This window comes from Sipha flava, unplaced genomic scaffold (genome assembly GCF_003268045.1).
Source record: "Sipha flava isolate LNK unplaced genomic scaffold, YSA_version1 211_pilon_pilon, whole genome shotgun sequence".
NCBI classification, from domain to species: Eukaryota; Metazoa; Arthropoda; class Insecta; order Hemiptera; family Aphididae; genus Sipha; species Sipha flava.
In genome coordinates, this window is record NW_020272824.1 from 57,236 (window position 1) to 84,760 (window position 27,525).

The 27,525-nt window shown below is 26.8% G+C and overlaps 2 protein-coding genes and 1 pseudogene across 7 annotated transcripts; 2 read left to right on the forward strand and 1 right to left on the reverse strand.

Annotated features, from left to right (window-relative positions):
- The first annotated feature begins 1,136 nt into the window (after positions 1-1,136).
- LOC112682787 (patatin-like phospholipase domain-containing protein 2) lies at positions 1,137-23,146 on the forward strand. 6 transcript variants are annotated; one of them, XM_025553518.1, is made up of 13 exons: positions 1,555-1,617; positions 8,816-8,829; positions 13,796-13,908; positions 13,971-14,090; positions 16,427-16,615; positions 16,755-16,838; positions 16,939-17,115; positions 17,178-17,350; positions 17,412-17,575; positions 17,652-17,769; positions 17,852-17,983; positions 18,303-18,484; positions 18,578-18,743. In XM_025553518.1, the coding sequence occupies exons 3-13, from the start codon at positions 13,801-13,803 to the stop codon at positions 18,649-18,651; spliced, it is 1,521 nt and encodes a 506-aa protein (XP_025409303.1). In that variant the 5' UTR covers positions 1,555-1,617; positions 8,816-8,829; positions 13,796-13,800; the 3' UTR covers positions 18,652-18,743. The 6 variants fall into 6 exon arrangements, with proteins under 6 accessions (XP_025409304.1, XP_025409305.1, XP_025409300.1 ...); XM_025553515.1 differs by lacking the exon at positions 8,816-8,829 and having other exon boundaries at positions 1,147-1,617; XM_025553516.1 differs by lacking the exons at positions 8,816-8,829; positions 18,578-18,743 and adding an exon at positions 23,105-23,146 and having other exon boundaries at positions 1,458-1,617.
- LOC112682788 lies at positions 10,741-12,286 on the forward strand (annotated as a pseudogene).
- LOC112682786 (RNA cytidine acetyltransferase) lies at positions 18,999-27,207 on the reverse strand. The gene is made up of 19 exons (XM_025553514.1): positions 26,955-27,207; positions 26,787-26,878; positions 26,535-26,706; positions 26,275-26,459; positions 26,003-26,216; positions 23,066-23,270; positions 22,873-22,994; positions 22,678-22,814; positions 22,363-22,492; positions 21,106-21,336; positions 20,911-21,027; positions 20,652-20,828; positions 20,442-20,583; positions 20,231-20,375; positions 19,949-20,163; positions 19,703-19,878; positions 19,399-19,641; positions 19,189-19,331; positions 18,999-19,129 (listed from the first exon to the last, which is right to left on the reverse strand). Exons 1-19 carry the CDS (start codon positions 27,060-27,062, stop codon positions 19,033-19,035), a joined length of 3,051 nt encoding a protein of 1,016 aa, XP_025409299.1. The 5' UTR covers positions 27,063-27,207; the 3' UTR covers positions 18,999-19,032.
- Positions 27,208-27,525: the final 318 nt, after the last annotated feature.

Here is a 27,525-nt window from a genome sequence, read left to right on the forward strand (position 1 = left end):
CGTATAAATATAAATTCCGTTGATTAGGTTGTTTTTGTTTGACATATTTTTTGTAATAAACAAATAATAAACTATGATAATTGATATTATATACGTGTACCTCAAGGACAAATGACGATAGTAAAACATAATAATAGTCAGATTATAAATCTATAAAATTATTATTACAGATAATAGACATTATAATAAATACACATTTACATAACATAATAATAAATACCTGAATAATGGATATGTGGTTGTATTTAATATTTTTAGATAAAGTATTATTTATGAATATAATAACATACCTACGATGACTCATCGTACTTCATCTTTGGTTATTATGTTACCGTTGTTGTTTAACGATATGTTATTGGCAAAAACTTATCTTTCAAGAATTTTATAAAATGTTGTAAGGATTATAATTAAGTAGAAGTATGTTTGATATTCATTTTCAATATGAAAATTTTAAATTCTGTAGGAAGTAGTAATAACAAAGCGCGAATCTTGATACTTATTATGACGGAGGGAGGGTGGTAAAAATATCTAATAACTGCCATAAAATATCTTTTAAATTTAAAATAGGTAAGTATAATTATCTTATTAATAACACATTTCATCGTTTTAAAACATAATAGAAGGTTAATGATATCCTCCCAACGAATCTTAACTGTGGCGTTGCATCAATATAGTTCATGGCATTCAGTCGTATTTAACAAAAAAAAGAATTCTTTTAAATCTGAGTTACCGTATAGCGAAAAAATACTTCAATTCATGATAAAATTTAAAATAATTTAGTTTAGTTGTAAGTTGTGGATACACAACTATTATAGTCCCTTACTTGTGTGTACCTATAATTAGTTTATTTAAAACCACGTTAAACTGGAAAAATATAATTTACTTTGATTTGAATACTGAATTGTAAAGGTTAAAATTTAAGTTTTATCCACTAAATTAAGTTTTAAGGAATATATTGTTTTTTTTAAAAGAAATCACCTAGATGCGCGTAAATTAAAACAATAATAAATAATTTAACAAAACTATATACGTTTTTTTGTTATGTTTGATCATTGATACGTTACTGCGCCCTGTAAATATGTCAGCAGTAAACGGAAAATAACACTACAGGAACGTCTGTGCCGTGGAAGGGCAGTTAAACGTAATTATTTTCGTTATTATTGTTATTGTTGATATAATTCATCAATTCTTCATTAGGAACTGTACATTTTTTTTTTTTTGGTTATCAGTTACCGCTTGAATGTCATTGGAGGTTGATCTCCGGACAATAAACTCTGTCGTTACATTTTGCCATCATTATTTGATTTTTTTTCGTCTTTTTATTAAATATAAACTATGAAATTTTCGTATTTCTTTCGTTAACTAGTTAATTAAGAGTTTAAATATTATTTTATAACTAGTGTTTTCTCTCATTTTTGACACTGTGGGAACTAAGGTTTCTCGATATCACGCCAAACATGAATGTGTCTTTCTCTGGATGTGGATTTTTAGGTATATATCATACAGGAGTAGCATCGTGTTTAAAAACGTATGCGCCATATCTCTTAGAAAACAAACTCTGTGGCTCGTCTGCTGGTGCTATTGCTGCATGCTGTCTTATTTGTGACGTACCATTAGGTAAGATTACTCGTGATATTAGATTATTACCATAATATGCACATAACATAAATTGTTTGTTTTTCTATAATAATATACAATAAATCTTAGTACCTTTAGAGGCGCAAATAGTATATATATATATATATTATAAATAAGTTTAGGGGGAGGGGATTGGAAAATTGTTCTTATTATATTTTACCATGTACAATATAGTATGTAATACAATCATTATTTTTTATTTTTTTTTGAAGGATATAAATAATCTAGGCACATTAAAATAGAAGCTAAAGTCCTCCTCCCCTTTCTAAAATTATTGGCTAGAGATACGTCACTTGAGAACACATGTATTAAATACATTAAATTAAAATAATATACGTTGATATTTATTATAGAAGAATAAATAGTTGTTTTTTAATTAATACGTTTGTTAAATTACATAATTATAAGTATAAAATTACTTATTTGTTAACGTAGCTCATTTATGGTAGTAAAAATGATACAATGAAACTCACAAGTATAAATCGACCTTTTTTTTGATAACCCAAAAACGCATAGCAAATTTGCGCTTTTGTACCTTAGTAATGAGATAAAAGGGCAAAAATAAACTGTATTATCTAACATAATATTGTACTCATTACACTTTTTATTATTATTTTTATTATTAAAGTTTTATCGAGTTTAGTTGAAGTTGAGTATTATTGTATTGAATTTTATTGTAAAAATTACAATTATTATAAAAACATTGAAATTGTACATAGAAAAAAAAATGACCAGATTGAACTATTTAAAAATTGTGGACTTCAAATGTAAATTTAAATTTTAAAGTAGGTACTCATTATAATTATTATACTCATTATAATTCTAAATTAAAAATCGTTTTAATGAAGTACACATAATTTTTATGAAACGTATTTGCGCTTATGGATTGTTAAAAAAAATTTTTTTGTGCTCATGGGATATTTATTTTTACGCTTTTGAATTACATTTTGGTCTTATTTTGCGCGTATGAGCTATAGCCCAAATTATATCCTGATAATATTATTTTTTTTTTTAAAAATAGAGCGGCACTTTAATAGGGGCGGCATTTTTAAAATTGGCTCATACATTTTTTTTAGATCTATTGGTGTTTTATAAGAAAAATATTTAAATTAATTAATTCATGATTACTTGTATAATAAAATAATATTATCTAAAGTTAATATATTACTTTATATTACAGCCGATACTTGTCGTTTTCAATTATTCAAAAAATATAAATAACCACACAATCACTTCCGAGATTTCCGTTAGTCACGATAGTGATTGATTTTGAGTAATAATTATAGAAATCATTTTTAAGTTTTTTTTACATAAAATATGTAATTTTTTTATGTACATATATCACATAAAAAATAGGGGAGGGACTACCATAAATTAAAATAAGAGCTCAATTTTTTCTTTATAGGCGGCAAAATTTGATTTTGCCTAGTGCACTATTTTTGTTTGAGCAGGCCCTGGATAAATAATATATATAATTTAAATCATTAGTATAACTAGTAATTATTAATTTTTACTTGTTAGGATTACTACAAATATTAATAAAAGTATTATTTTAGTTTTTAGGAATTTACAAACTAATAAAACATATTATTGTTCACATTTGTATGTTTATCATTGTGGAGATGGAGCTAAATGGATATTTACTTTTTAAATTAGTTTCAAAAAAAAGATGTTCATGTCGTGTACTTGTATTCATATTATTATTTTTATAAATATAATTTAAATTTGTATCTTGAAAAAGTGTCTATTTTATATACAAACACATGCAATTACTTTCCTTCAATTTTTAAAATGTTTTTCAAATAAAAATACATTTCAACCATAAAATGTAATCTAATGCGAGTAAGTAAATTATTAAATAATTTAATGTATTCATAGTACAAAGGTGATATAATATATTATCCTTATATATACATTTTTTTGTAATTTATAAATTTTTTGATAGGAAGGCATTGATGATTAAGGCACTTCATATATGTTTGTTTTGCAATAGGTATATTATCAGTGCTCGAATTGGGAAAAATTAAGTAGAGGAGCTCAGTCCAATGATTTGAAAACTGCGTTTCATGTGCTCAGTTAACTGACACAGACCCGTGAGAAGCTTCGTCCCTCTTCCTCCCCCCTCCACCAATCTTAAATATATTTTGAAAACCACTTTTCAGCTAAACAAATTCCAAATATAATACATTTTGATAGCAATACCAACATCCTATATGTTACAATGGAAAATAAAAATAAAATAATAATTAACATAGGTAATTGTTGGCGATCAGGCAGTCTCATGAATCGAATGATATAATCATATATTTGGTTTTTGTTTTTATCTATTTTTATTCTTTAGTACGGGCCACGGCATTAGAAGATTAGTCTAATGTCGTGGTGAGGGCATTTATTTTTTTCCAAAATGACGATATCGTCGATTGCCAATATTTATAGCAAATCTCACAATGTATAAAGTATAATACACCAAATTTAGAGACATTACTATTTATATTTTTCCAGAAATTACGACGTTGTCCCTTATCATAACTACCATATAATTTTTAATTATAAAAATAGTTATAATATCATAAATCGTAAAATTCACATAAAAATTATTTTGGACATCAATTAGGATGAACGTGGCGTGTCCCCCCCCAAATTCGAGCACTGTATATTAGGTGTACTTGAAAAGTGAAATGAAATGGGCCAGGTGGAGGTCTCTTCTTTAGATGGTCATCCTACCCGGAAATAGAATTCACCGGAAGTTTATTCATACTGTTTATAAAATAGTTTTAATTGTATTTCATAACCTGTGATTCTTATATCAATCTATAGTAGCATGTGCGTACATATTTATATTTATACAGTATACATATAAAAAATTGAAAAATATTTTATTATATTGATTTAAATTATAATTTTGTCAATTGTTGTAGTAGTTAAGTATTTTATACTAACAATATAATATTATATTTTATGGATTATCTTTAAAGCTCATTGGGATTGATTTTATCCGCAACACCACGGCCGCTATGGATATAGGTATGCTATAGCGGGCGATAGTCGTTGGATGAAGGTAATAATTTTGACCATAAAAATAATAGTTCGTTTGGACGACTATCATGTGTACCGTTTGGGCAAGTGAAATTATTTTTACCTGTACGAGGTAAAAACCTGATGACAAATATGGATGATATTATTGCTAATAAAAAATAAAGAGCTTATACAAGAAATATGGAATAAATATAAAAGAGGGGATATTAACCAATTAAAATACATAAAATGTTTAGGTTTAAAATATCAGGCCATAGATTACTTTAAAAACTACTAATAATGATATTATCTGTAGTTTTATTTTATTATTTTTATTTTTTGACTGTAGATAATTTCCTACTTATAAATAATAATTTTTTTTTAATATAACTTATTGTTAATTATTTATATTTTATATAATTTTGTTCAATTAACTGTTGAGTGTATATTATAAGCATTTTTATACCATCCAAACGGTATTTTTAGTTAAATAATCCTCGCACAAACGGTGTATATTTATTCGCTCAAAAGGTAGTTATAGTTGAATAAACCCTTGCTCAAACGCTCAGACTATATTTTGGGTCGATTCGCCCAAACGGTGTATGCCCCCTATAGCTAACCCGTGTTTATTATATATGCAGTATACACGTTGGAAAATGTTTACGGATACGACGTACAGCACAGACTATATAAATAAACTAACTAATAATTATAAATTCGCTTTAAATTAACTATACTTTATTCATTCAGTCTGGTGTACTGTGACAGTTATTTATATTTCTTAACGATAGTATTATAGATTAAACAATATTAGTAAATAATACTAATGTATCTAATCTATGAAAATATCAATAACGAAACATGATAGAACGTAATAGACCGGCGCGGTCGTATAATCGTCACTCGTGTATGCGGGACAGTATTGCATATGCTATCGCCATTTATCAGATAGGTAATTTTGCTTTTAATATAATTTATTGCATGTAATATAAATAATAATATACAGTGGCGAAGCACGAGTATTTAAGTCTGGGAGACGTTAAAAAAATAAGTTACCGTCCGCTCCCCATTTATAACTATATATGTATGTATAATAAACGGTCTTTTGATTTTATTTCATATTATTTTTCGTATGAGAGTTTACTATTCCATCATTCCAAATGTCATTAATTAAATCGTCAGGCATAGTGGTAAATGACAATAGTATAATATTTTAATATTTAGATAAGAGTATCACACCAGAAATAAATTGTAAAAACCAATCAATAATTACGATAACAAAATTGCGTCGAACGATAACTCAACAACACAACAAGCAATGTCGATTACATATTAAAAGGAAACAATAAACGAACGAGACACGTCTCATAACGTAACGATAATTCCTATTCAATAACTTATTCCCCCTGCACACCATACCTTGAAAAACTAGACGCGCAACGTGTCGTCTCTTAATATTAATTTTTAAATCTGTATTTAGATGTTTATAGAATCATCCACTACGCCACAACGGAGGAAAGTTCGCATGCACGGTCCGCAACTAATCTATTTTAAGAATACTAATACGTTATGGCACAAAAATAAAATTAGGATAAATATTGAAGTATCTGTTACATAAAAATAAAATATAATAATGCATTTTATTAATTAAATATAATAAAACTAAATTATTTATCCATATTAAAAGTGAGTAGACGTGTCATTGTCTTCTATGACGTTTCGCCACTGATAATATATAATATTATAATTTATTTCGTTCAGGCGCGGATGAAAGGAGGGGATGGTAGGGGCGACCGTCCTCCCCCCCGTTTGCCGTATCAAAATGTGTTAATTTAATTTGATGTACTATTAAATTTCATTATCTTGGTTAATAAAATTCTAATGTATTGTTATTATCACACATTTTCGTCTTTTATTTTTATAACACAAATTAATGAATAGTCGATAAGAACAATATTATTGTGACCGTATGATCGATGACAACTGTTAGCCGGCCAGCTCCAGCCGACCCATAGAATATACTTATTTATAATCCGCCCTTCCTGTTATGGTAGGTTGAATCCGCGCCTGATTCCGTTGTCTACCTGACGGACGAATTTCAAAAACCTAATATTCATGATCTTTTAATTTATTTAAAAACATCAAATTTAGACGAAACCCAGACATTAGCAACTTAATTGAATTCATTAATATTAACTATTCCAGCTACTAGTTCATCAGTAGAATTATTATTTTTGGCCCTTAAAGGGGATGAAGACCAAGGGTGTATTTGAGGGGAGCGAATGTCCCATTCGCCCCCATGGCTCGTATTTTGTTTGAATATAATACATTGATTTATTTAAAAAATGTAACGTATAAATAATTAAGAATATAAATACTAGTCTATCATTATAATATGATTATAAATTCAATATTATGTCAATTTGATCACAGGTATAAATTTTTGTTTATCTTCATATATCATAACATTTTTGGTTGTGGACAATGCTTGAAATGGAAAATTTTCTGAACCGGAACTCTTTTTTTTTTTTTTTAGTACATTTATACTGTACATACCAATAGAATTAGGTTTGACTTGGCTTTAACCCATCAAAATTATAATTTCCCCTTCCTGATATACTAAGTCTTTTTTAATACATAAGTTATACCTATTATTTTAAAATTGTTTTAGTTAAAATTATTTTTTGGCAGATCATTTTTTTCATTTCTGATGCTATGTGGAGTGCTATATCCACAGACGTTTTATCAGATTGTAAAATATTTCCCATATTCATACCATTTAAAACTTGTTAATATATTATCTATTTAATTCGGTAAATCAACAAAAGGCCTTTAAATTTTTACTATTTTATAAATAATTCTAAAAACTTTTTCAGTAGTTGTGAATTTTGATTTCAATACTTTCAATAATTTGATTTCGAATCTGTTTTCTATTTGTTTTTCTTTTGATTGTTTATGTAATTCGAATGCTTTAAGATGTGCGTCAGATTTTTTGTGTTTAAATATTTTTTTCTCAAACTAGACATTTAGGTTTCTTTTGACTTTCAATTTGAAATTATAGAATAAGGTTTGGAAATGTGAAGTTATGTCAACAACAGTCAATCCTAAATTTGTTATATTTTTACAAATCAAACAACCTAATGCTAACCTAAAATTTTTAACTTTTAAAATTCACATACGTATTGTATAAATAAAGCTAAATTACACTATCGGCGAACGGCGATTATCGTATAGATAAGCAATAAATGTACTTACGCACCGCGATCGTTTAACGTTATTAAATATTTTACAATGAACAATTCTGCAAAATGTTTACATTTTACCAAAATATGGTAGGTAAAGTTAAAATTTGTTTGAACCGGAACGGTAAACGTATTTTTTTTACGAACCGGAATGCTAAAAAAAATGTTGTCATGAACCGGAACTGCGTTCCGGTGCGTTCCGGTCCATTTTGAACCCTAGTTGTGGAACGAATACTGGTATTATCTTCCACAGATATTGCTACAATTATTGACATTTACAACCATAACCCAGGTATTTATCAGATAGTATAAAGTTATTTAAATTAAAACTTTTTTTACCACATATTTACTAGTTAGTCATTTTTTGGTGCATTTATGCATACTATATATTTTTGTATTTATTAGAGCTATATAAGTCCTTAATAATTTTACTCGTCTATTTTTTTTTTTACAACATAATATCTGGTACTTTTTATTTTGCATAGGTATTTAGTAATTTTTTTGTGCACAAATGCATGCGTATTTGTGTATTTTATAAAGCTAGAAGCCCCTTACCCAAATAATAATCATAATAACTGACAATATTTATTTTCATATTCTTTAACTTGCAAATATTGGTCAAAAATATATTTTTGTAAATTGAAAACATGGTTGAGATCAAGAATAAGCCAGCATAGACTAACAGGTTTGGCTTTGCTACATGTGCTTAAAAATATTATTGTATCCATTGATGAAACAATCAACAAATTTGCCAAAATGGAAAAAAGAAATTTGGAATTTGTTATTTGACTACTACCAACCTTATGTTTTCCACTTAGATATTTGTTAAATTAAGTTACCTATCTTAATTGTTTTTAAAGTTTTTAAAAAATAATTAATAGGTACTATTACTACTATGATTTTTTTTTTTTTTTTTACAGGATTCAGACTGAAGGTACAATTTTAATTTAAGAACTATTAGTGTTGTTATTATTAATACTTATTTTATATGAAGTAGGTTTTGAATATATTAATTAAATAAATTCAATTTTGAACTTGTATTTTTATTTATTCACTCGAATGAGTAATAGGAACATGAGCTGTAGGTAATGAACCTGGGGCGAATCCAGGATTTTTTTAGGGGGGGTCCAACATTTTTATTTTATCTGTTCTCTAATTATAAATATAGTGTAATTAAATACCAACAAATTACTGTTAATAACTATAGTAATAGTCACAATAGTAATACATACATCACAAATATTCTGCACAAAAGTTTACTATAATAGGTTAGGTAGGTACTATAATTTGAAATCAATTTTTATTTGGTAGCAGTGGCGTAGCCAAGGGGGGCTAAGGGGGCTATAGCCTCCCCTATGGGCCGTGTTTATATGTATAATGTATCTTGACTATTTAATAGAATTAATGCTCGTTTTAATCAAAGGCTTATTGATGTTATGCTACTTGAAGGACTTATTCCGGCCAATTTAAATATGTATGACGATAAAAATATTATAAAAGCTGCTAAAATATATGTCCAAGATCTCCATGATGATACCTCATCTACAATCAGGGCTAACCCGTTCATATGGAGGCAACAATGGAGTCAAAATACTATTCCAAAACTGAATTCTGCTCTTGATTCACCCTCTCATCGCATCAATCTTCGACCTAACATTAAAATACTTTTACAATTATTCGCCATGTTACCAGTTACCTCTTTCACTCCGGAAAGAACGTTTTTAGCACTTAATCGCTTAAAAATTTTTTTAGGAAGCACCATGTCGGAAAACAGACTGAATAGGTTAGCTATGGCTAATATAAATAAAAAAGAGCAATTCGATGAAAGTGAAATAATAACTGAATTTGCCAGAAATTCGCCTAAGAGAATGCAGCTGTCAGAGTGGAGTAAGTGACTGAACACTGAAACCAAAATTATTATTATTATAATAAATTATATATTAATAAATATTTTTAAAACTATACTAAAATGCTTAAATTACGTTTAGAAACTTGGTGGTAGATGGTGGGGGGGTTAAGGGTAAATTCTCATATCCTCTCTTACCTCACTTATCCAAAAAAAGTGGATACCCCCCCCCCATTTAAAAATCCTGGCTACGCCACTATTTGGTAGTAAAATGTTTTAAAAAAATACATTATTTAATTAACAATAATAAATATTAAAAAAACAGCATAAATTAAACATGATTTATACATTATAGGTATATTATATAACAGGGGTGGCCAGCGAGAAAAGACTTGCGAGCCACCAAATATATTAATAAATATGGAAGAGCCAAAATGTAAAAAAAAAAAAAATATATGATATTGTATTATTATAAATAAGATAAGTTAAGGTATGGTATTTAATAAAATGTGAAGAATAAGATAACAATAACTGTACAATAATCTCAAATTAAATTTTATCTTCATAAATACCATAAATATCAAAATATCATACAGACATAGACACACATGGATAATGGATATTATGTCTTCATAGTGTTTTTTGACGTCATGCGTGTAACAACACAACATTAATAAAATAATTATTATGTCTAAGAAACGCAAGTATGAAGAAGAACACAGAGAATTCAAATTACAATGGGAAGAAGAGTTCTTTTTCATAGAACGAAACAGTAAACCATTTTGTCTATCTGTCAATCCCAATTATCACAATTTAAGGTTAGTAACTTAAAACGTCATTATGAAACAAATCACAGTTCGTTTAGTAACGAATTTCCTACTGGTTCTGATTTGAGAAAAAATAAATTAAGCACAATGAAATCAAAATTAAATAAACAAACCAATGTTATGGCGGTATTTTCCAAAGAAACCGATATAACTACTGAAGCGAGTTTTTTGTATGGCGTTTAATATTGCTCGAGCAAAGCGCCCATACACAGATGGGATATATTTAACAAAAAACATTTTAGATGTTATTTCCATTTTAAAACCGGAAGATAAAAAATTATTTTATATGGTTGAAAATATTTCGAATAGTAGACATACTATGGAAAGGCGTATTTCAATAATAAGTTCAGAAATTTTCTCTAATTTACAAAATGAAATTGCTAATTGTTCTGCATTAAGTTTAGCGTTAAATGAATCTACTGACATTCAGGATAAACCACAGTTAGCTATTTTTGTACGTTATGTGACGATGAATATAGAAGTGAAAGAAGAATTATTAGATCTTATAGCTCTTAAAGAAACTACTAGAGGTTGTGATATTAAGGATGCTCTTGACGTAGTACTTCGTAAAGCAGAAGTACCTAATGCAAAAATTGTTAGCGTCTTAACTGATGGTGCACCCAGTATGACAGGTTGTAAAAATGGATTGATAGGTATTTTAAAAAGTGATACTGATTTCCCAGACTTTATTCCAATTCACTGCATTATTCATAGAGAACACCTAATGGCTAAATATTTTAAATATGAACATGTGATGAGTGTTGTTCTTAAAATTGTGAATTACATACGTTCAGATTCAAAAATACATCGCCAATTTAAAAACTTTGTTGAAAGTTTAGAGGATGACATTCCAAATGATTTTCCGTGGTATTTTTTAGTTCGATGGTTATCGGTAAATAACGTTTTAATAAAATTTTTCGATTTATTAGAACCCATTAAAACATTTTTAAAAGAAAAAGATAAAAATTTTCCACAACTTTCAGACCCACAATGGCTAAGAGATATGTCATTTTATACTGACGTTGTGCATCACTTAGTCACATTAAATATGTCGCTTTAAGGTAAAAATAAATTTATAAATAACCTAGTACAAGACATTTTTAGTTTCCAAAATAAGCTTAAACTTTTTCAAAGAGACTTAAGAACAAATAATTTAAACCATTTTCCGTATTTAAAAAAAATTGAGGATTATTTGGTTGGAATAGCAACAAAATTGAATTGTAAAGATTATGTACAAAAATTAGAGTGTTTATCAACTCACTTTAAAGATCGATTTAAAGACTTGAAATTACTTAAACCTTCGATTACATTTCTAGAAAATCCTTTTGTAATTAACGTTATTGAAAATGGATGTCCAATATTAAAATCAATTTCAATGGATACGGCAGCTTTAGAAATTGAACTCTTAGAATTATTGGAAGATGAAGGACTGAAGCAGTTCAAATACAGTTGTCATTCTTTGTTGGAATTTTGGAAACATGTGCCTGTTATTAAATATCCAAAAATTACTCTTTGTGCTCAAAAGTTAATATCGATTTTTGGAACAACATATTCTTGTGAGTCTTTATACTCAACCATGAAAATGATTAAATCTAAACATCGATCAACATTAACGGATGATCATTTAACTGAATTGTTAAGGACTGCGTTAACAACATATAGTCCTGATTTTAAAAAAGCATACAAGCAAAATAAACACGCAACAAATAAGAAAATAGTCAATTAAGAAAAATGATATCAAGAATACTTTATTTTTACAAATTTTTTTCTATACACTGTAATTTAATAATTAAATTTAATTTAATAAAATATTATACTTTTTCAAATACATAAATTCATATTAAAAAAATTTTTTTTTAAATGTTACGATAAGATGCGAGCCGCGGTTTGGCCACCCCTGTTATATAATCTATAAACTAGGTATTTATATTGAAAATAATGGGAAATTAAAATACACTATATACTATTTACTATTGAACCATTGAGTTTGTAGAAATTTCAATGGGGGTCCGGACCCGAAAAAACCCTTGGGTACGCCCCTGTAATGAACTGTAAATTATTTTTAAGTTTGTATTGAAGAAAAATTAGTTTCGCCCCCACCCCTATGGCCTCAACTCAAATACGCCCTTGATGAAGATTTCATCGAGAAATTATCAAGAACAAAATCGCCTTTCACCATTACCAAAGTGATCAATAGAAAAAGTTAGTGATAGTAAAAGAAGAAATCTACGTTTTATGATGAAGTAATCGAAAATTTCCTTACCAAAAATAGGAGAAATAATTTCATTTATAAGTAAAATAAAAAATATTTAGTACCTATTTAATATTTATTATTTTGTTCAAATATTTTGATGAATTAATGTTGTAATTATTAAAATAAATATAGGTAAATAAAATAATTATAATAAGGTCATTTATTTTTTGTTTATATATGTAACATAATATGTTATTAATATTTATATTTAAAATTGCGTAAAACTTGTGAATGTTTGAAATTACACCTTTGTAAACTGAATAGGGGGTGAAATTCCTCCAAATTCATTACCTAACTTACCATTTACAACACATATCTAAAGTTAAAACCTACGCTATGCCACTGTCTTATACCATTGATTATAAATACTATAGTAATCAGGACCGCATTTAGGGGGGGGGGCATTGACTACAACTACCCCGGGCACCAAAATATTGTGGTCAGAAATTTACTCACTTGTGAATTATTGAACTTTTAAAATTATTTTGAAATTATTTTTTTTGTTTATAATAACAGTATCACAAATTAATGTTAATGTAATTAATTGATTAATATATATTATTAATGTATTTATAGCAATACAACTATCGGTGATCCAGAATATTTTAATATACCTAATATTAGTTCCCAAATTTGTTGTGATAATTTCAATAAACATAAGTTATTTATAATAATACTGCGTATTATGTTATCGCGTGCGGCGTGCGGTGTGTGGTGGCATGCTTACTACTCAAAAATAGCATTGGTTTTAGAATATCTAAAAGGTTCATGAGGATCTATCTCCTATATTTTCCGTGGGCAAGCCCCTTAGAGAGGCGCCTATTTTTTTTTTTTTGCGCTAGGGCGCAAAATGTCTAAATACATACTGATACGGCAATACGGCACTGATAGTAATGCTATATATTAATACTATAATAATGTTAGTATAAGTATAAACTTATACCAACTTACTCAGTATCTATTATTTTTTTAGAATTAATGACAAGTCATATGTTAGACATAGTAAAAGAAGCAAGATCAAAAACATTAGGCCCATTTAGTCCTTCTATGAATATTTCAGAACAATTATATGCTCGTTTAAATAAGGTAAAACATTACATTTTATTAAATTCAGGAAAGAATTGGTTAATTTTTTTTTTTTTGTGAAGGATTTACCTGACGATGTACACAATCGAGTAAGTGGTAAATTATTTGTGTCATTAACAAGAGTTCCAGGTGGTAAAAATGTCATTAAGTCTGAATTTTCTAGTAAAGAAGAAGTTTTACAGGTAGTCATAAAATGTAATTATTGATACATAGATCTGTAATTAAAATACAATTAAATAGGTTTAATTATAAAACATATTTATAAGCAGTTGCGTATCCAGAATTTTTTTTTGGGAGTGGTTATAAAAAATGAAGCATTCAATTTTTTTTTTGATTTTTGTGTGTTTTTATTATAATCAATAGACAATATACATACATTAAACATTTTCGGGAAGAGGAGGAGTTATAACCCTCTAACCCTCCCTGGATATGTCACTGTTTATAATTGTATGCTACTCATAGGCGTGTTCAGACTTCCATGGCTGGGGAAGCCAGTTATAAAATTTAAATTTTTTACTTACACAGCGATCTATTATCTATATCTATATTTGTGACTTATTTTTGTTGTATTAAAATTGGTTTCCTATGCTATTACAACTATGAACTAATAAATAAGGCCTATTAACTAATGTGTTACTTATTTATTTTTTATAAATATTTTATCAACTATACATCAACCTTCTATACACATCTTATTACAGTTATTACACAATAAACAGTTATTTATCAGTTTGGTTAAGCAAGTATTTTATTAAAATATTACAAATAATAAAATTCAATAAATTTAAAATTTAAATTCACCTTCTACCTAAAATTACCTACCTACTATTACTGTTTCAGCCACGGATATAGATACTATATATTCGTGGTTTCACCATTATAAGCCAAGAGGCCAAGAACGTCGCTGGGGAGGCCGGTGCCCATCCTGCCTCCCCTGTAAACACGCCTATGATGCTATTAAAGTATTAAAACTAAATAATATATAGGTGAATAAATATGTTTTTATACCTGTTTGATTAAAAGTAGAGCTGGGATTTTAATGCTCTAAAAATAATATAAAATGCTCTAAAAAAATCACCAAAATTCTTTAAAAATAATAAAAAAAATTTATAAAAATGTGTTAAAAAAAAAAAAAAAATTTTTTATAGTTTAAAATGATATTGTAAAAATTATGTTATCAAACACAATAATAACAAAATAGGCACTTTTTGTTTAATATTTATATTTTATTTAACTTTATTTAAATTTAATTTATTTCATAACTTGCTGTTATGATCGTTGTTGGACTCTTGTAAATAAAAAAAATATGTTGACTGTATTAATTTAGTACTATTTTTGATAAATTAGGAACATGGGTCGATGTACTCGTATTTATTAATATATCAATTTATTAGATTACATACTACATAAGCTACATTCAGACGGTGACTGTTCGAATCGATTTTTTCACGTATAGAATTTTATCTAATACGAGACAGCAATTCACACAGGCACAATATTCGATTCGATTTTTTCACTTACGGGTTTTGATGCATGGACATAGCACTGTTGGCAGTCAACACACAATTGTTATCATAGATTCACGTGTTCCACTCATTTTTTATTGGTGTAGAAATGTTTATAAGAAACGTTTGGTACATCGAAGATTCTGGGTACATTCTCTTTTAGAGAATGGTCCATGACGTGAAAAACGTTTTGAAAAATTTTATTTAAACCTGACTGAGAACAGAAATTTTATAATTATTTTCGTATGTTGATGGCTAATTTTGACAATCTATTATCAAGACTAGAAAAGGATTCTACTATGTTGAAATACTATCGTCTTCCATTTTAAAGAACTTAATAATAATAATAATAATATGCGTCGAACATACGACTGAACGGATGAACGTAATGAACGAATTCGATGACATTTTGTTCGTGTGAACGACACAATATAAAGACAAGCACTACTTAATCACGTATACGATAAAAATACATTCGAGATTTATCGAATCGTAGTGACAAGTTCGTACGGTATACGGAAAAAAATATTTCGCGAATACGGAATTTTCCCGCGTAGGCTTCGTGTGAACGTACAAATATATCATTCGCTGTCACTGCACTTTTCGATAAAACCCCGTATACGGTATACGAGAAAAATATCGTCGTCTGAACGTAGCCTAAAAGTGCAAGTTTTGAGCGAATACATGCCGAAACGTATTATCAAATAACCTCATATTTAAAAATTTATCGATAAATTCTGAAATAGCTATAAAAACTTGAATAATGCCCTAAAAATGCATACAAAGTTAAATTCGCCATATAATGAAAAAAAAAAACTAAATTAAACAATCAGTATCACTTGAAACATGTTTTCTTCTTACAGACCTGGGTTGAGAAATAAAAAAAATATTTGCATCTAAATCCCAGGTCTTATTTAATAGTATAGGACACACTGTTTTCATGATTCATAAACATTAGTTGAAACAAAATTATATTAAGTTTGTGTACTAATCAAACCAATTTTTTATTATAGACATTATTAGCAAGTGCTTTTATTCCAGTATTTTCTGGATTTATACCACCTTTAATTGGTAAATACAGATATATGGATGGTGGATTTACAGACAATCTTCCTATACTTGATAAGAATACTATTACAATCTCACCATTTAGTGGTCTCACTGATATTTGTCCTCGTGACAATCCTATTCAGAAGTATTTAGTTAGTATTATATTTCTATTATTACTTATTATAATTATGATTACCTAGTATAGTCAGTTATAATTTATAAGTCTGTCATTCCCAAGTGTTTTCATTAAAAAATTAATTTTGCTAATATATTAAATTATAACTGTTTTAGGTGAATATATCTAATAATAGTTTTGAAGTGACTAAATCAAATTGTTTCAGAGTGGCTAGAATAATGTTTCCACCAGAACCAGAAGTATGTATAAATCTACTATAGATATAATAAAAATATTTTAATCATTAATATAATTATATTTTTATACTCTCTCAACCTAATGTGCCAAACTGTTCTTAAGGTGCTTGCTAAATTGTGTAATCAAGGCTTTGATGATGCTCTTAATTTTTTACAAAAAAATAACTTAATTAATTGCAAAACATGTATAACAAAACGTTTGTTCACTTTAACCAAGAATAACACTGGTGATATGGCTGGTTATGATCCATCATGTACTGATTGCAAGTGGAATAATGCAGTAAATTTTAAAATAACTAATAATAAAATACATTTTATTATTTTTAATCAATTTATTTTCAGTTTGCTAAAGTACAAGGAATTCCATACTCCATCACATATGTTCTAGATAAATACATAGAATCACATAGTGGTATATTTAATGGAATTTTAAAATCTAAAGGAATGCAATTAGTTAAATTATTTAAATTGTCATGCATGGTTGTATCAGATATAGCTTACGCATTTGTTATGAGGTAAATATTTCTATAAGCAATTTCTATAATGTTGTAAAATTAGTATTTAAACATTTTTCAGGGTTATTCGTTCTTATACACAGTTTCAAAAGTCTATATGGACTCTATCCAAATATGCAATAAATTGTTTACTACATTTTATTGATATATTCAGTGAAAAAGGTTTAGAATTAGTTAGCAAAGTATTATTTCACAGTTATATGTCATTTGAAAATCATGGAAAAAGTATTTTTTTTTTTTTTTTTTTAATTTTATGAATATAATATATTATTAGTATTAATTTTGCTAATATTTTATTTAGATTCAATTTATTATTATTATTATAACGAGTTCCTTGAAAATGTAAAATCTATTAAGTATTCAAAAAATAGTCTTGAATATTATAATGATAACCAACAAGCTACTTCAGCCATAGTCATGTGTGTACTTTGAGTTTTTTACAAAGAAATGTAAATACAAAATTTACAGTTATGAATCATACTGTGTAATTATAATTTTTAGAGATTCTCCAGGATTTACATTGAATGAACTCAATTTACATAGTCATCAAGTTAAATCTTTTAGATCTAAAAAACATTCAATTGTACACTGGACACTATCTTTAACTCCAGAATTTGTCTTAAAAACTTCAAAGTTAGTAACATAAAATATAAATTTTCATTTATTATTTAAACTGAAATTTAAATGTTCTTTAAAAAATAAATTTATATTAGGTATAATATACATATATATTTATTGTAATTTACTAAATCTGCTAGGAATAATAAAAAAACTGCAAAAACAGGTATTTTTTTGTCATATTTAGATTTGCATTTGTGAAAAATACACACATATTAAGTTCTATTTACTTATCAGCTATACTAATAAATAATTAGGGATTATAACATTTTAAATTATTATTAACTAGTGCTAATTTAAGTATAGACTTTGATAATTATTTTGTATTTTGTAGCAAGAGTATTGTTGACGAAACTGTAACCAGTACTAAAATTGATATTGTTGAAAATCTTGATGATCTTAAAAACAACTTATGGTTTGACTTAATAGATGATTCATTGGATAAGTTCATAGAAGGAGTAACTAATCATGAAACTTTATTGCTGTATCATTATACAGAGTATTTAAATAATGCAAGTATGTGTTTAATTTATTTTGTTGATGATTATTCAGTTATAATTTATAATCAATTATCATTATAAATCTCATTAAATGAATACAATTTTCTAGATCCATCGTACAAAACATTAGAGCAATATAAACTGGAGGATAATATTATAAAAAATTTAACTAGTATTTTTTAATTTGTAATAATAATAAATATCATCAATATTATTTTATTCATAGATATTGATAGAAAATGTACAATGAAAATAAGGCCCAAAAGTTCATTTTTCATTAAAATTATAATTAAATTTAATAATTCTGAAAACTTTGTTTTCAAACTATACTTTTTTTTTAAAATATATAGTGTGGCTTAAACTAATAAAATACAAATTTTTATAAATTTTGTTAAGGTAAATTAATAGTAGGTTAATATAAATAATAAGCAATTTTTTTTTCTGTTTTAAGAGTTGAAAAAAAAAAAAGAATTATATATAAAAATTGTTGTAATATTTTATTATGTTAAATGTGTAAGATAGTACTCATAAAATATTCAAAAAACAAATTATATATAGTTAAAACTATTTTTTTCTAAATTTTTTTTTAATTTTTTTCCTTTTTGGTTCATTTTCTTCTTCAGGTTCAAACTTAGATGGGTCGGCTAATCTTTTTTCTCCACTAAAAAATAATGATGGTTATAAAAAAAAAGAACTATTTTAGTATAGTAAAATTTTTACCTTTTTACACTAATAAGACTTTTAGTTTTACCAGAATTTCCAAGAGCTTTTCCCCACTCATCTTCTGTTCCTTTAATTGCATACCTAGTAAGATTTTCTTGTTTTAGTTTTTCTAGCTCTGCACGTTGTTTCTTTTTCAAAGCCTATAATATAATATTATTAATACAAATATGTAAATTACAGTTTTTTTTTTTTATATAAATTCTATACTTTAGCTGCTTGATCCAATTCTTCATCTAAAGGTTTAGCTAGTGGTCTTAACTCATTACTATTTGTTTGTTGCAAGACAGGCATTTGATTATGAACATTTTGTTCCATTATTCCATTTATTACTTGTAGAATACGACGCATCATTCTATTATACAAGCCAAGTAACTGTGAAGGTATCAAATTAAATTCTTCAGCAAGATCATCTACAGTTTTGTATTGTAAACCCAAACCTAACAATAAAGCCTAATGGAATATATAATATTATAATTTATAATTTATATAAATTATGTATAACACAAATTACTTTTTGAACTGCAGAAAAATGTGTATCTCCAAGCTTGTTTTGGAAATAAATTTTTGATAAAGTTGGTAAAAGATCCATTATTAGATGATAATCAGCCATATTATTACAATATTTTTCTAACCGAAGAATATCATAAGCACTTAAATGAACATCCAACTCAGTTTTATTTAATATATCTAATAGATGATTAATTTAGGATCTTTAATCATGTGTATTATTTATGTTTTATTGTTCAAAAATAATTACCTTTATTTATTTGTATAGTTATATTAGTATTATGTAAGACTCCTAAAGCCAATTGAGGGGAAAATTTACGAAACTGGTAACCAAGAAGTGAGATAAAACGTTTTCGGAAATCTATCCAAAATTGAGACAACCAATTTTGATTTTTAGAGTTTGATGTATTTAAAGTTGAAATCATTATACAAGAATGTTCTCCAGTTAATTCATTATTAGTTTGCCTATAATAAACATTCAAATAATTGATATAAAATATTTTCAATTCAAATTTAACTTAATTCATTTTACCTAATATATAATGGAATAAATCCAGATTTCTTCCAGAATTTTAAAAGTGGACCCGTGAGACCAAATGACACACCAATATAGTCTAAACGTTCAGGAGGTCGTTCACTTAGTTTCAGTAATAATGGAGGTAAATTATTACGCGGCTCTAAAAATATAATAATATAAATATTAAGTGTTCTAATTCTTTTAGTAAAAGTATTTGTATTAATACCAATTTTTTCTTCTAATAAATCTACTTCTTCTTCCTGAATAGAATCAATATTTTCTTTAGGGAATTTTCTTTCATCAATATTTGGTATTAAAAACTCATAATACATTTTCAATAATGATAATGCTCTAGAACCATACCCCATCTAAACATGTTCCATAATTTAAAAAAGTAAAATACATCAATACATCCAATTTAAAATTTATAATTTACACTTTGATAGTCTGGATGTGTAGCAATTCGAACAATACGAGCTCCAGCTAAAGATGGAAATTGTTCATCTTGAAAACATCCAGATATCGTCCATGGTATAAGATCCCCAGCAGCTCTTTTACCACGTTTTAATGCTTCTGATGCCGATGTTTGAGATACTTCACCCTCTAGACACAACTAAAAAAAAAAAGATGTTCTAAAATTGACGAACTGAGATATAAAAATATAAAAATTAATATGATTTTTAAAATAACATTACCTGAATGACACATAAAACCTCTGGTAAACTTTTCATATTTACATCAACAGGGCCAAGAAGACAAAATAAATGATGTGCAGGAGCATCAGACATCATTTGAAGATCATTTGGACTATTCTAATGATTTAAACAGAAATAATGTTAAGACTTATAATATTTTATAGAAATAAAATATTACTTATTTAAAATATTTACTTTATAATGTGAAGCTACATACAATGAAACGATTCGCTGCAAGAAAGCTTCAGAAGCTTTATGGTAACAAAATAATGTGTCTCTATTGATATAATATAAGTCACATATATCAGGAGGAGGACATCCAGAAAGCAATGGAGCAATATTTGTTGCATCAAGACACAAAAGATTTGTCAACCATTTTTCTACATCATCATCATTTTTATAACGTATAGATTCTTCCAAAGTCACCTGAAATAAAGATAGTTTAATTGTATTATTAAAAAATATTTATAGGATAAGATGGATACATTTAATAGGATTTAATACATTTATAAAATTCTACAATATTCGAAAAATTAAAAAAAATGATTAACAACCAATTAACATATTTTAAGACATTATTATTGAAGTCAAATTTAATCATGTTGTTAGTTATTATTTTATTTGTAACAATTGTTAGTATTATAGGTGGACTTTCTATTCCATATATCTATATGCAACCAATACTTAGGCAACAATAGATGAAAAAAGCTAGAAGTGTTTGAGAGAAAGATATTGAGAAAGGCCCGAAAAGAAACAATGGTGAATATAAAATACGAATCAATAATAACTTAGAAGAACTATATAATGAACCTAACATTGTTGGAAACTTGAAAAGCATGCGAATAGGTTGGGCCAGATATGTATGGATATCAAAAGGACCAATTAGACAAATAACTACATAGAAACTTAACACAAAGAGATCCAGAGACCAACCCAGACAAAGATGGGCAGACAGAATAAAATATCTAAAGATACTGTGAGTAAGGAACGCAGAAGAGATGGCAAAAGACATAGATTGAATGGAAACAGCATGTGTTGTGACAATAGGTCTCAAAGGTCAATAAAAAGCCAAAGAAGTATAAAAGAAGTTGAGAAAAAATAATATTTAATATTGTGTTATTTAAAAATAAAACATTAATAATTAATTTTATATATGCTATATCATTATATTATGATAAATATATATACTTAAATTACATAAAAATATACTTATTTTTATTTTCATATTAATGTTGTATCAAAAAAAAAAAAGGAAAAAAGTCATTCAATTTTATGTTCCATTTAGGGATTTAAAAATCTGACAACCCTAATTATAGGCAATATTATTATCATGTAAAATATGTATTAGATCCTGAGAACTAATATAAGTATAATGCCTATATTGTAGAAATCTATACATAAGGATATCTTAACATTCAAATGTATACAAAAATGTATCAAATGAAAACTAACTTCTTTCAAAAAACGTCCTGTTATAGCATTTTGACCAGCTTTATCATTTATATTGCTACCAATAGTTGTAGCTTGAGAACGAAGTTGTTGCAATAATTTTAATGACAATGATCGACCAGTGCCTTCATAACTAAATAAAAATTTTAATATTAAAATTAACTTCCTTAAAAGAATAAATTAAATAATTTTATATTATTAAATAACTTATCAAACTATAATGTATAGTAATATATAGTTGTAAACTTTAATATATTAATTAAAAATAATAAATTATACTTCTAGTAGAGTAGTAACTAAGTTTTTTTTGTAATTTACCCATTAATTGTAGATGCTAAAAATACTAAATAAGGACCAAGCATAGCCTTAACAAGTGGAAGTGGAATAGCAGCGGCTTCATCAATGACAACTAATTCTGCTTGGCTTAATTTATTTGAATCTGTTGGAACTATATACTACAGAAACAATTATTTATTAAGAAATAACATTGTTAACATTAGGAAATGTACTTACTTGTATAGTTTGTCGATGATCTCTAAAAATATTTACTCGAACCAAAGCTTTATTATCATCAGGCTTTGTTGACCTAACTAATCCATAATCTAAATGTTCTTGATATCCAAGAGCATCAAAACCTAAATAAAAAAAAATAATTTTTCAAACAATATTAAGATTACAACAAGAATTAAAAATAAATTTGTATTACCTTTAAAAACAAATTCAAAAAATGTTTTTAAATTTTCAGGTGAAGGTGATGTAACAAAAATATTTGAATAACCAAATGCAACAGCAGCTGCAACAGCTATTCCAAGGGCAGCAGATTTTCCTCTACCACGAGAAGCAGTTAAAGACACCGTAGATCTGAGAGTTTTTTCAGATATTGCTTCAATAAATGTCAGTAATGCTTTAGCCTAAAAATTAAGATTATATTTATCAGTAGTCAGTAGTCTGTAGTTTTTAGTCAGTGGATTGTTAACTGATAACAAAATCATGGGTGTAAATATATTAAATAATGATTCCTGATCAGTGTTGGGAAGGAACAAAGCTAGGAATCAGGGGCGGATAGGCATAATCTGACCGGCCCGGGAAAAATAGAATACAGCGGTCCCCATGATTACATCCAAGTTCAAACTAATTAAACAATTACCTCAACTTTGAGAGAACCAACCCTGCAGTCACCACCTTTTTTTTCGACGTTCTTAAATAATATTTAAAATTATAATATATATTATACTATCCAATTTTACATATGTTTTGCTCCTTCTAACAATTCTACTATTTTCTGCATCTCCTTTTATTTTTAATTCGTTTTGAAGCATACCTGGTTATACAACATTTTAGCATATTATACTATTTACATGGTTCGCGTATAATTATTGTGGAAAAACATGATATATCAATAATCAACTTTGCCGTAGGGTTTTATTAGTGACTACATATGATAATTTAAATCTGAACAATCAGTAATCATTATAGCACGGAATTATATGCATTAAAAACCAATCAAATATGCACTAAAAGATCTTTAACATGCACAAGTATATGCACTAATGTGTTAAAATATGAATCAAAGAAAAAAATATTTGCACTCGAATTTTTGAATAAATTTAATTTTTAATTTTTAATCATTCAATTAAAATAATACATAAAAAAAATACATTTAAAATTATGTAACCCTACTGTAAATCATTTTTTTTCTTCTTCATTTTAAAGGAATTTACTATGATATTATTTACTTTAATTTGTATATATGTACATGTATAATAGTATTAGTAGTAATATTTTTCATTGGACCATTTTAGTCAATATAAGCAGCAGCCCACCGGGAAAATCCTGGTGTCCTGGAGGCTCTATCCGCCCCTGTTTGGAATGCGTTCTTTTTAAAATGTTGGAACAAGGAATGTGAGAGAGTTCCAATTTTTGAGGAACTTGAACAAAAGTTTGTTCCTCAAATTATGAAATTTTTTTTTTTTTTTGATATTTTTTAAAATATAATATTATTTAATGTTGGTAATATAGTATATTTTTTCATCTATATTGTAAATAAAAATATTAATTTTGACTTGAATAAATTGATTAATTGTTTTATTTTCAAATTATGTTTTTATCATTTTTCAATTTCTATTTTTTAGGATAGGAAATATATTAAATTAAAAAAAAATAGATTGTTTTATCATATCCATAAACCCATTACTATAACTTTAAACTTATATATATATATATATATATGTTATATATTATATAATAAATTATATTACACACACACACACACACATATACATATAAAGATTATTATGATAATTTAACGATAAACTATTGGCCATAACTTATTTTACCTATTTAACTTAAACAGTTAAAAAGTTGTCCACAAAAAAAACACCATCGACAATCACTCAAATAGTATAAAGAAAAAATTTCAGGAACAGGAACAAGTTCCTTTTTAACCCTTCGTTAGGCACGTGGTTTACACTTGTAGACCATTTTAATTTATGAGAAATTAAATTAATTTTAATTATTTTGTTTATATTTATACTTATATTTTTGTTTATTAAAAATGTTAAGTATTTATATGCATATAAAGAATCGTATGAGCATTGAAATATCAAAAATAATCCATAAATATTCAAAGAAAATACTATTATCTTGTTAGTAGTGAAATTATGATCATTTCATTCATGATACTTTTATTTTTAAAACTAGTAACTCAATTACCTTCAAATCGGCCTGAAACTATAAATATCTGAAATTGACATATTTACAAAAGACCCGAAACAAAATTAAAATGTATTTTTATATTTTTTTTACCAGTTATCGTCTAATAAATATAGATATTATAACTATAATTTCTTTATAGGAAATGATAGTGTACATGAATTTTGGTACTTATTTTTCTTAGTAATCATTTCCTCTTGTAAAATTAATTCCATAATATTGATATGAAGTATAATTAACGGATTTTATAATTTATATGAAACAGTATGTCATGACCCAATAGGTATATTAATAATAATAATATATTATACAACAGTGTCCAATTAAAAAAAAAAAATTGAATTTTGCAAATTTAGGAAAAAATATAACATAGTAAGTAAGACCACTCGGAATATTGTTGATATATTTCGTTACACAATGTTAACAATAATACTGATTACACAGTAGTATAGATAAACAACAGCTAGTATAAAGTACAAGGCTTTACAATTTTTTTATAAATACTAAAATTGTTAATATTTATAGCTGGTCTACAATTGTAGACCACTGGCCTAACAAAGGGTTAAAAGGAATTTTCCCAACACTGTTCCTGATGAGCCTGAAACACCTTTAAATATGATTATAGCGAACTAAGCAATGTCATCATAACAAACTGTTAAGCAATTTGTTGAATCTTTCGAAGGTGTGGACACTTCTATATTCAAAGCCATAGGCAAATAAGATTTTGTGTTAAAATTTATGTACTTACATATATTTACCATAAAATTTTAAAATTATATTTTATTACATAGCTAGTAGTTTTGATTTAATATTGATAAATTCAAATTAGGTATCTAGAAGCAGATCTCTAAGTAAATTTTTATTCCCCTTCAACTTCCAGTTATCACGACTCAGCTGCATTATTATTATAATAAAATTATAAATTAATTACTTGATCAACAGTTTTACAACAGTTAACTAAACATCCAACTGGCTGAGTGTCTTTCATATTTTCTTTTAAAGCAGCTAATTCTTGATCATTTATTGATTGATTATTTGTTTTTTCTTCTGGTACTAAATCAAGTACTTTGGATGAAATCGGTAATACTGTCAATTGGTCATCGACTACTAAACATCGCTTACAGGATACTAAAGACAGCATAAACCTAGTTTAGAGAATAAAATAGTAAACGTGCAAATATGAAGAGAAAAATATTATTTCACCTTTCATTAAACCTTGCAATAACATCTTGATGAGCTTCTGTTCTAAACCGTTCGTGAACATCCATTGTAAGAGTATACAGCTGTTTTAAGGACTGCAATGACCGTAGTAAAAATATCACAAGCCCACCACCTTCTACAGTTTCTATAGTACGTGCTAATAAGTTTGGAGTCATTGCTTCAAAATCCTTTATGCAATAAATATAAATTAAAACAATAATAATTAATTAATAATCAAATCAACAAATAATCGAGATACTTACTTGTAATACACACATTCCATATGTATTACCAAGAATTTTATGGGTTTCAGAATAATAACAATATCTAATATTTGTGGAAGCAACAAATAATTCAAATGGATCATCTTCATTTACATTAAGTTTGCCAGCTTTAACTTTATGTTGTATGGTTTTCATGCGTTTCTTACGATGACTTGAATAATAAAAAAAATTAAATTTCATATTTAACCTGACTCATATCACATATTCTCTTTAAATAAATAATATATATACCTGCTAAACCCTAATTCTTTTTTATAGCACCATAATACATTTGGTCTGGCTTTAACAGTTGCTTTTGACAACATATGATGCAATATAACAACCTAGAAAATTTACAAAAGAATAAGACAACTGTAACTTATTTTATGTAAGTGTAATATGTATAATGAATATAATTACCTGATCTCTTCCCTTGTCGCCAACAATTGCGAACATAGTACGATGGCCAGCTATAACACCATTTTCAATAAGTGTTCTGATGCGATTATCAATTTTTTTACGAACCATTATGATTGAGAATTATACAAACTAAAAATGTTCCAATAACAAAAGATTATTAAATTCTAAGACATAGTCAAAAGAACAAAAAAAAAAAAAATTGTTATAGGACTAAATATTTGTATTTCAAAAATTAAAATTCAAATAGGGACGCACGTTTCTTGTTATTATTAATGTGAGGTTATATTCCACACGAAATACGGTTTTTTACGATGGATATTGATAATGATAAGGATAAATGATAAAGGACCATTTAAATCATAGAGTAATATTGTAGGGCGTCATTTTAACTTTTGAAAGGGTGTGGCAAATGATTAAATTTGCCAACTTCATAATAGGTATTTAAAAATTATGGTTACCTATATATTTAAATATTTAATATTTATGGACGATTTACTATCAATAGAATATTTTTTCGGGACAAAACAAATAAGAATTGGTAATGATTAGGGCTCGGAAGTTATTGCATTTG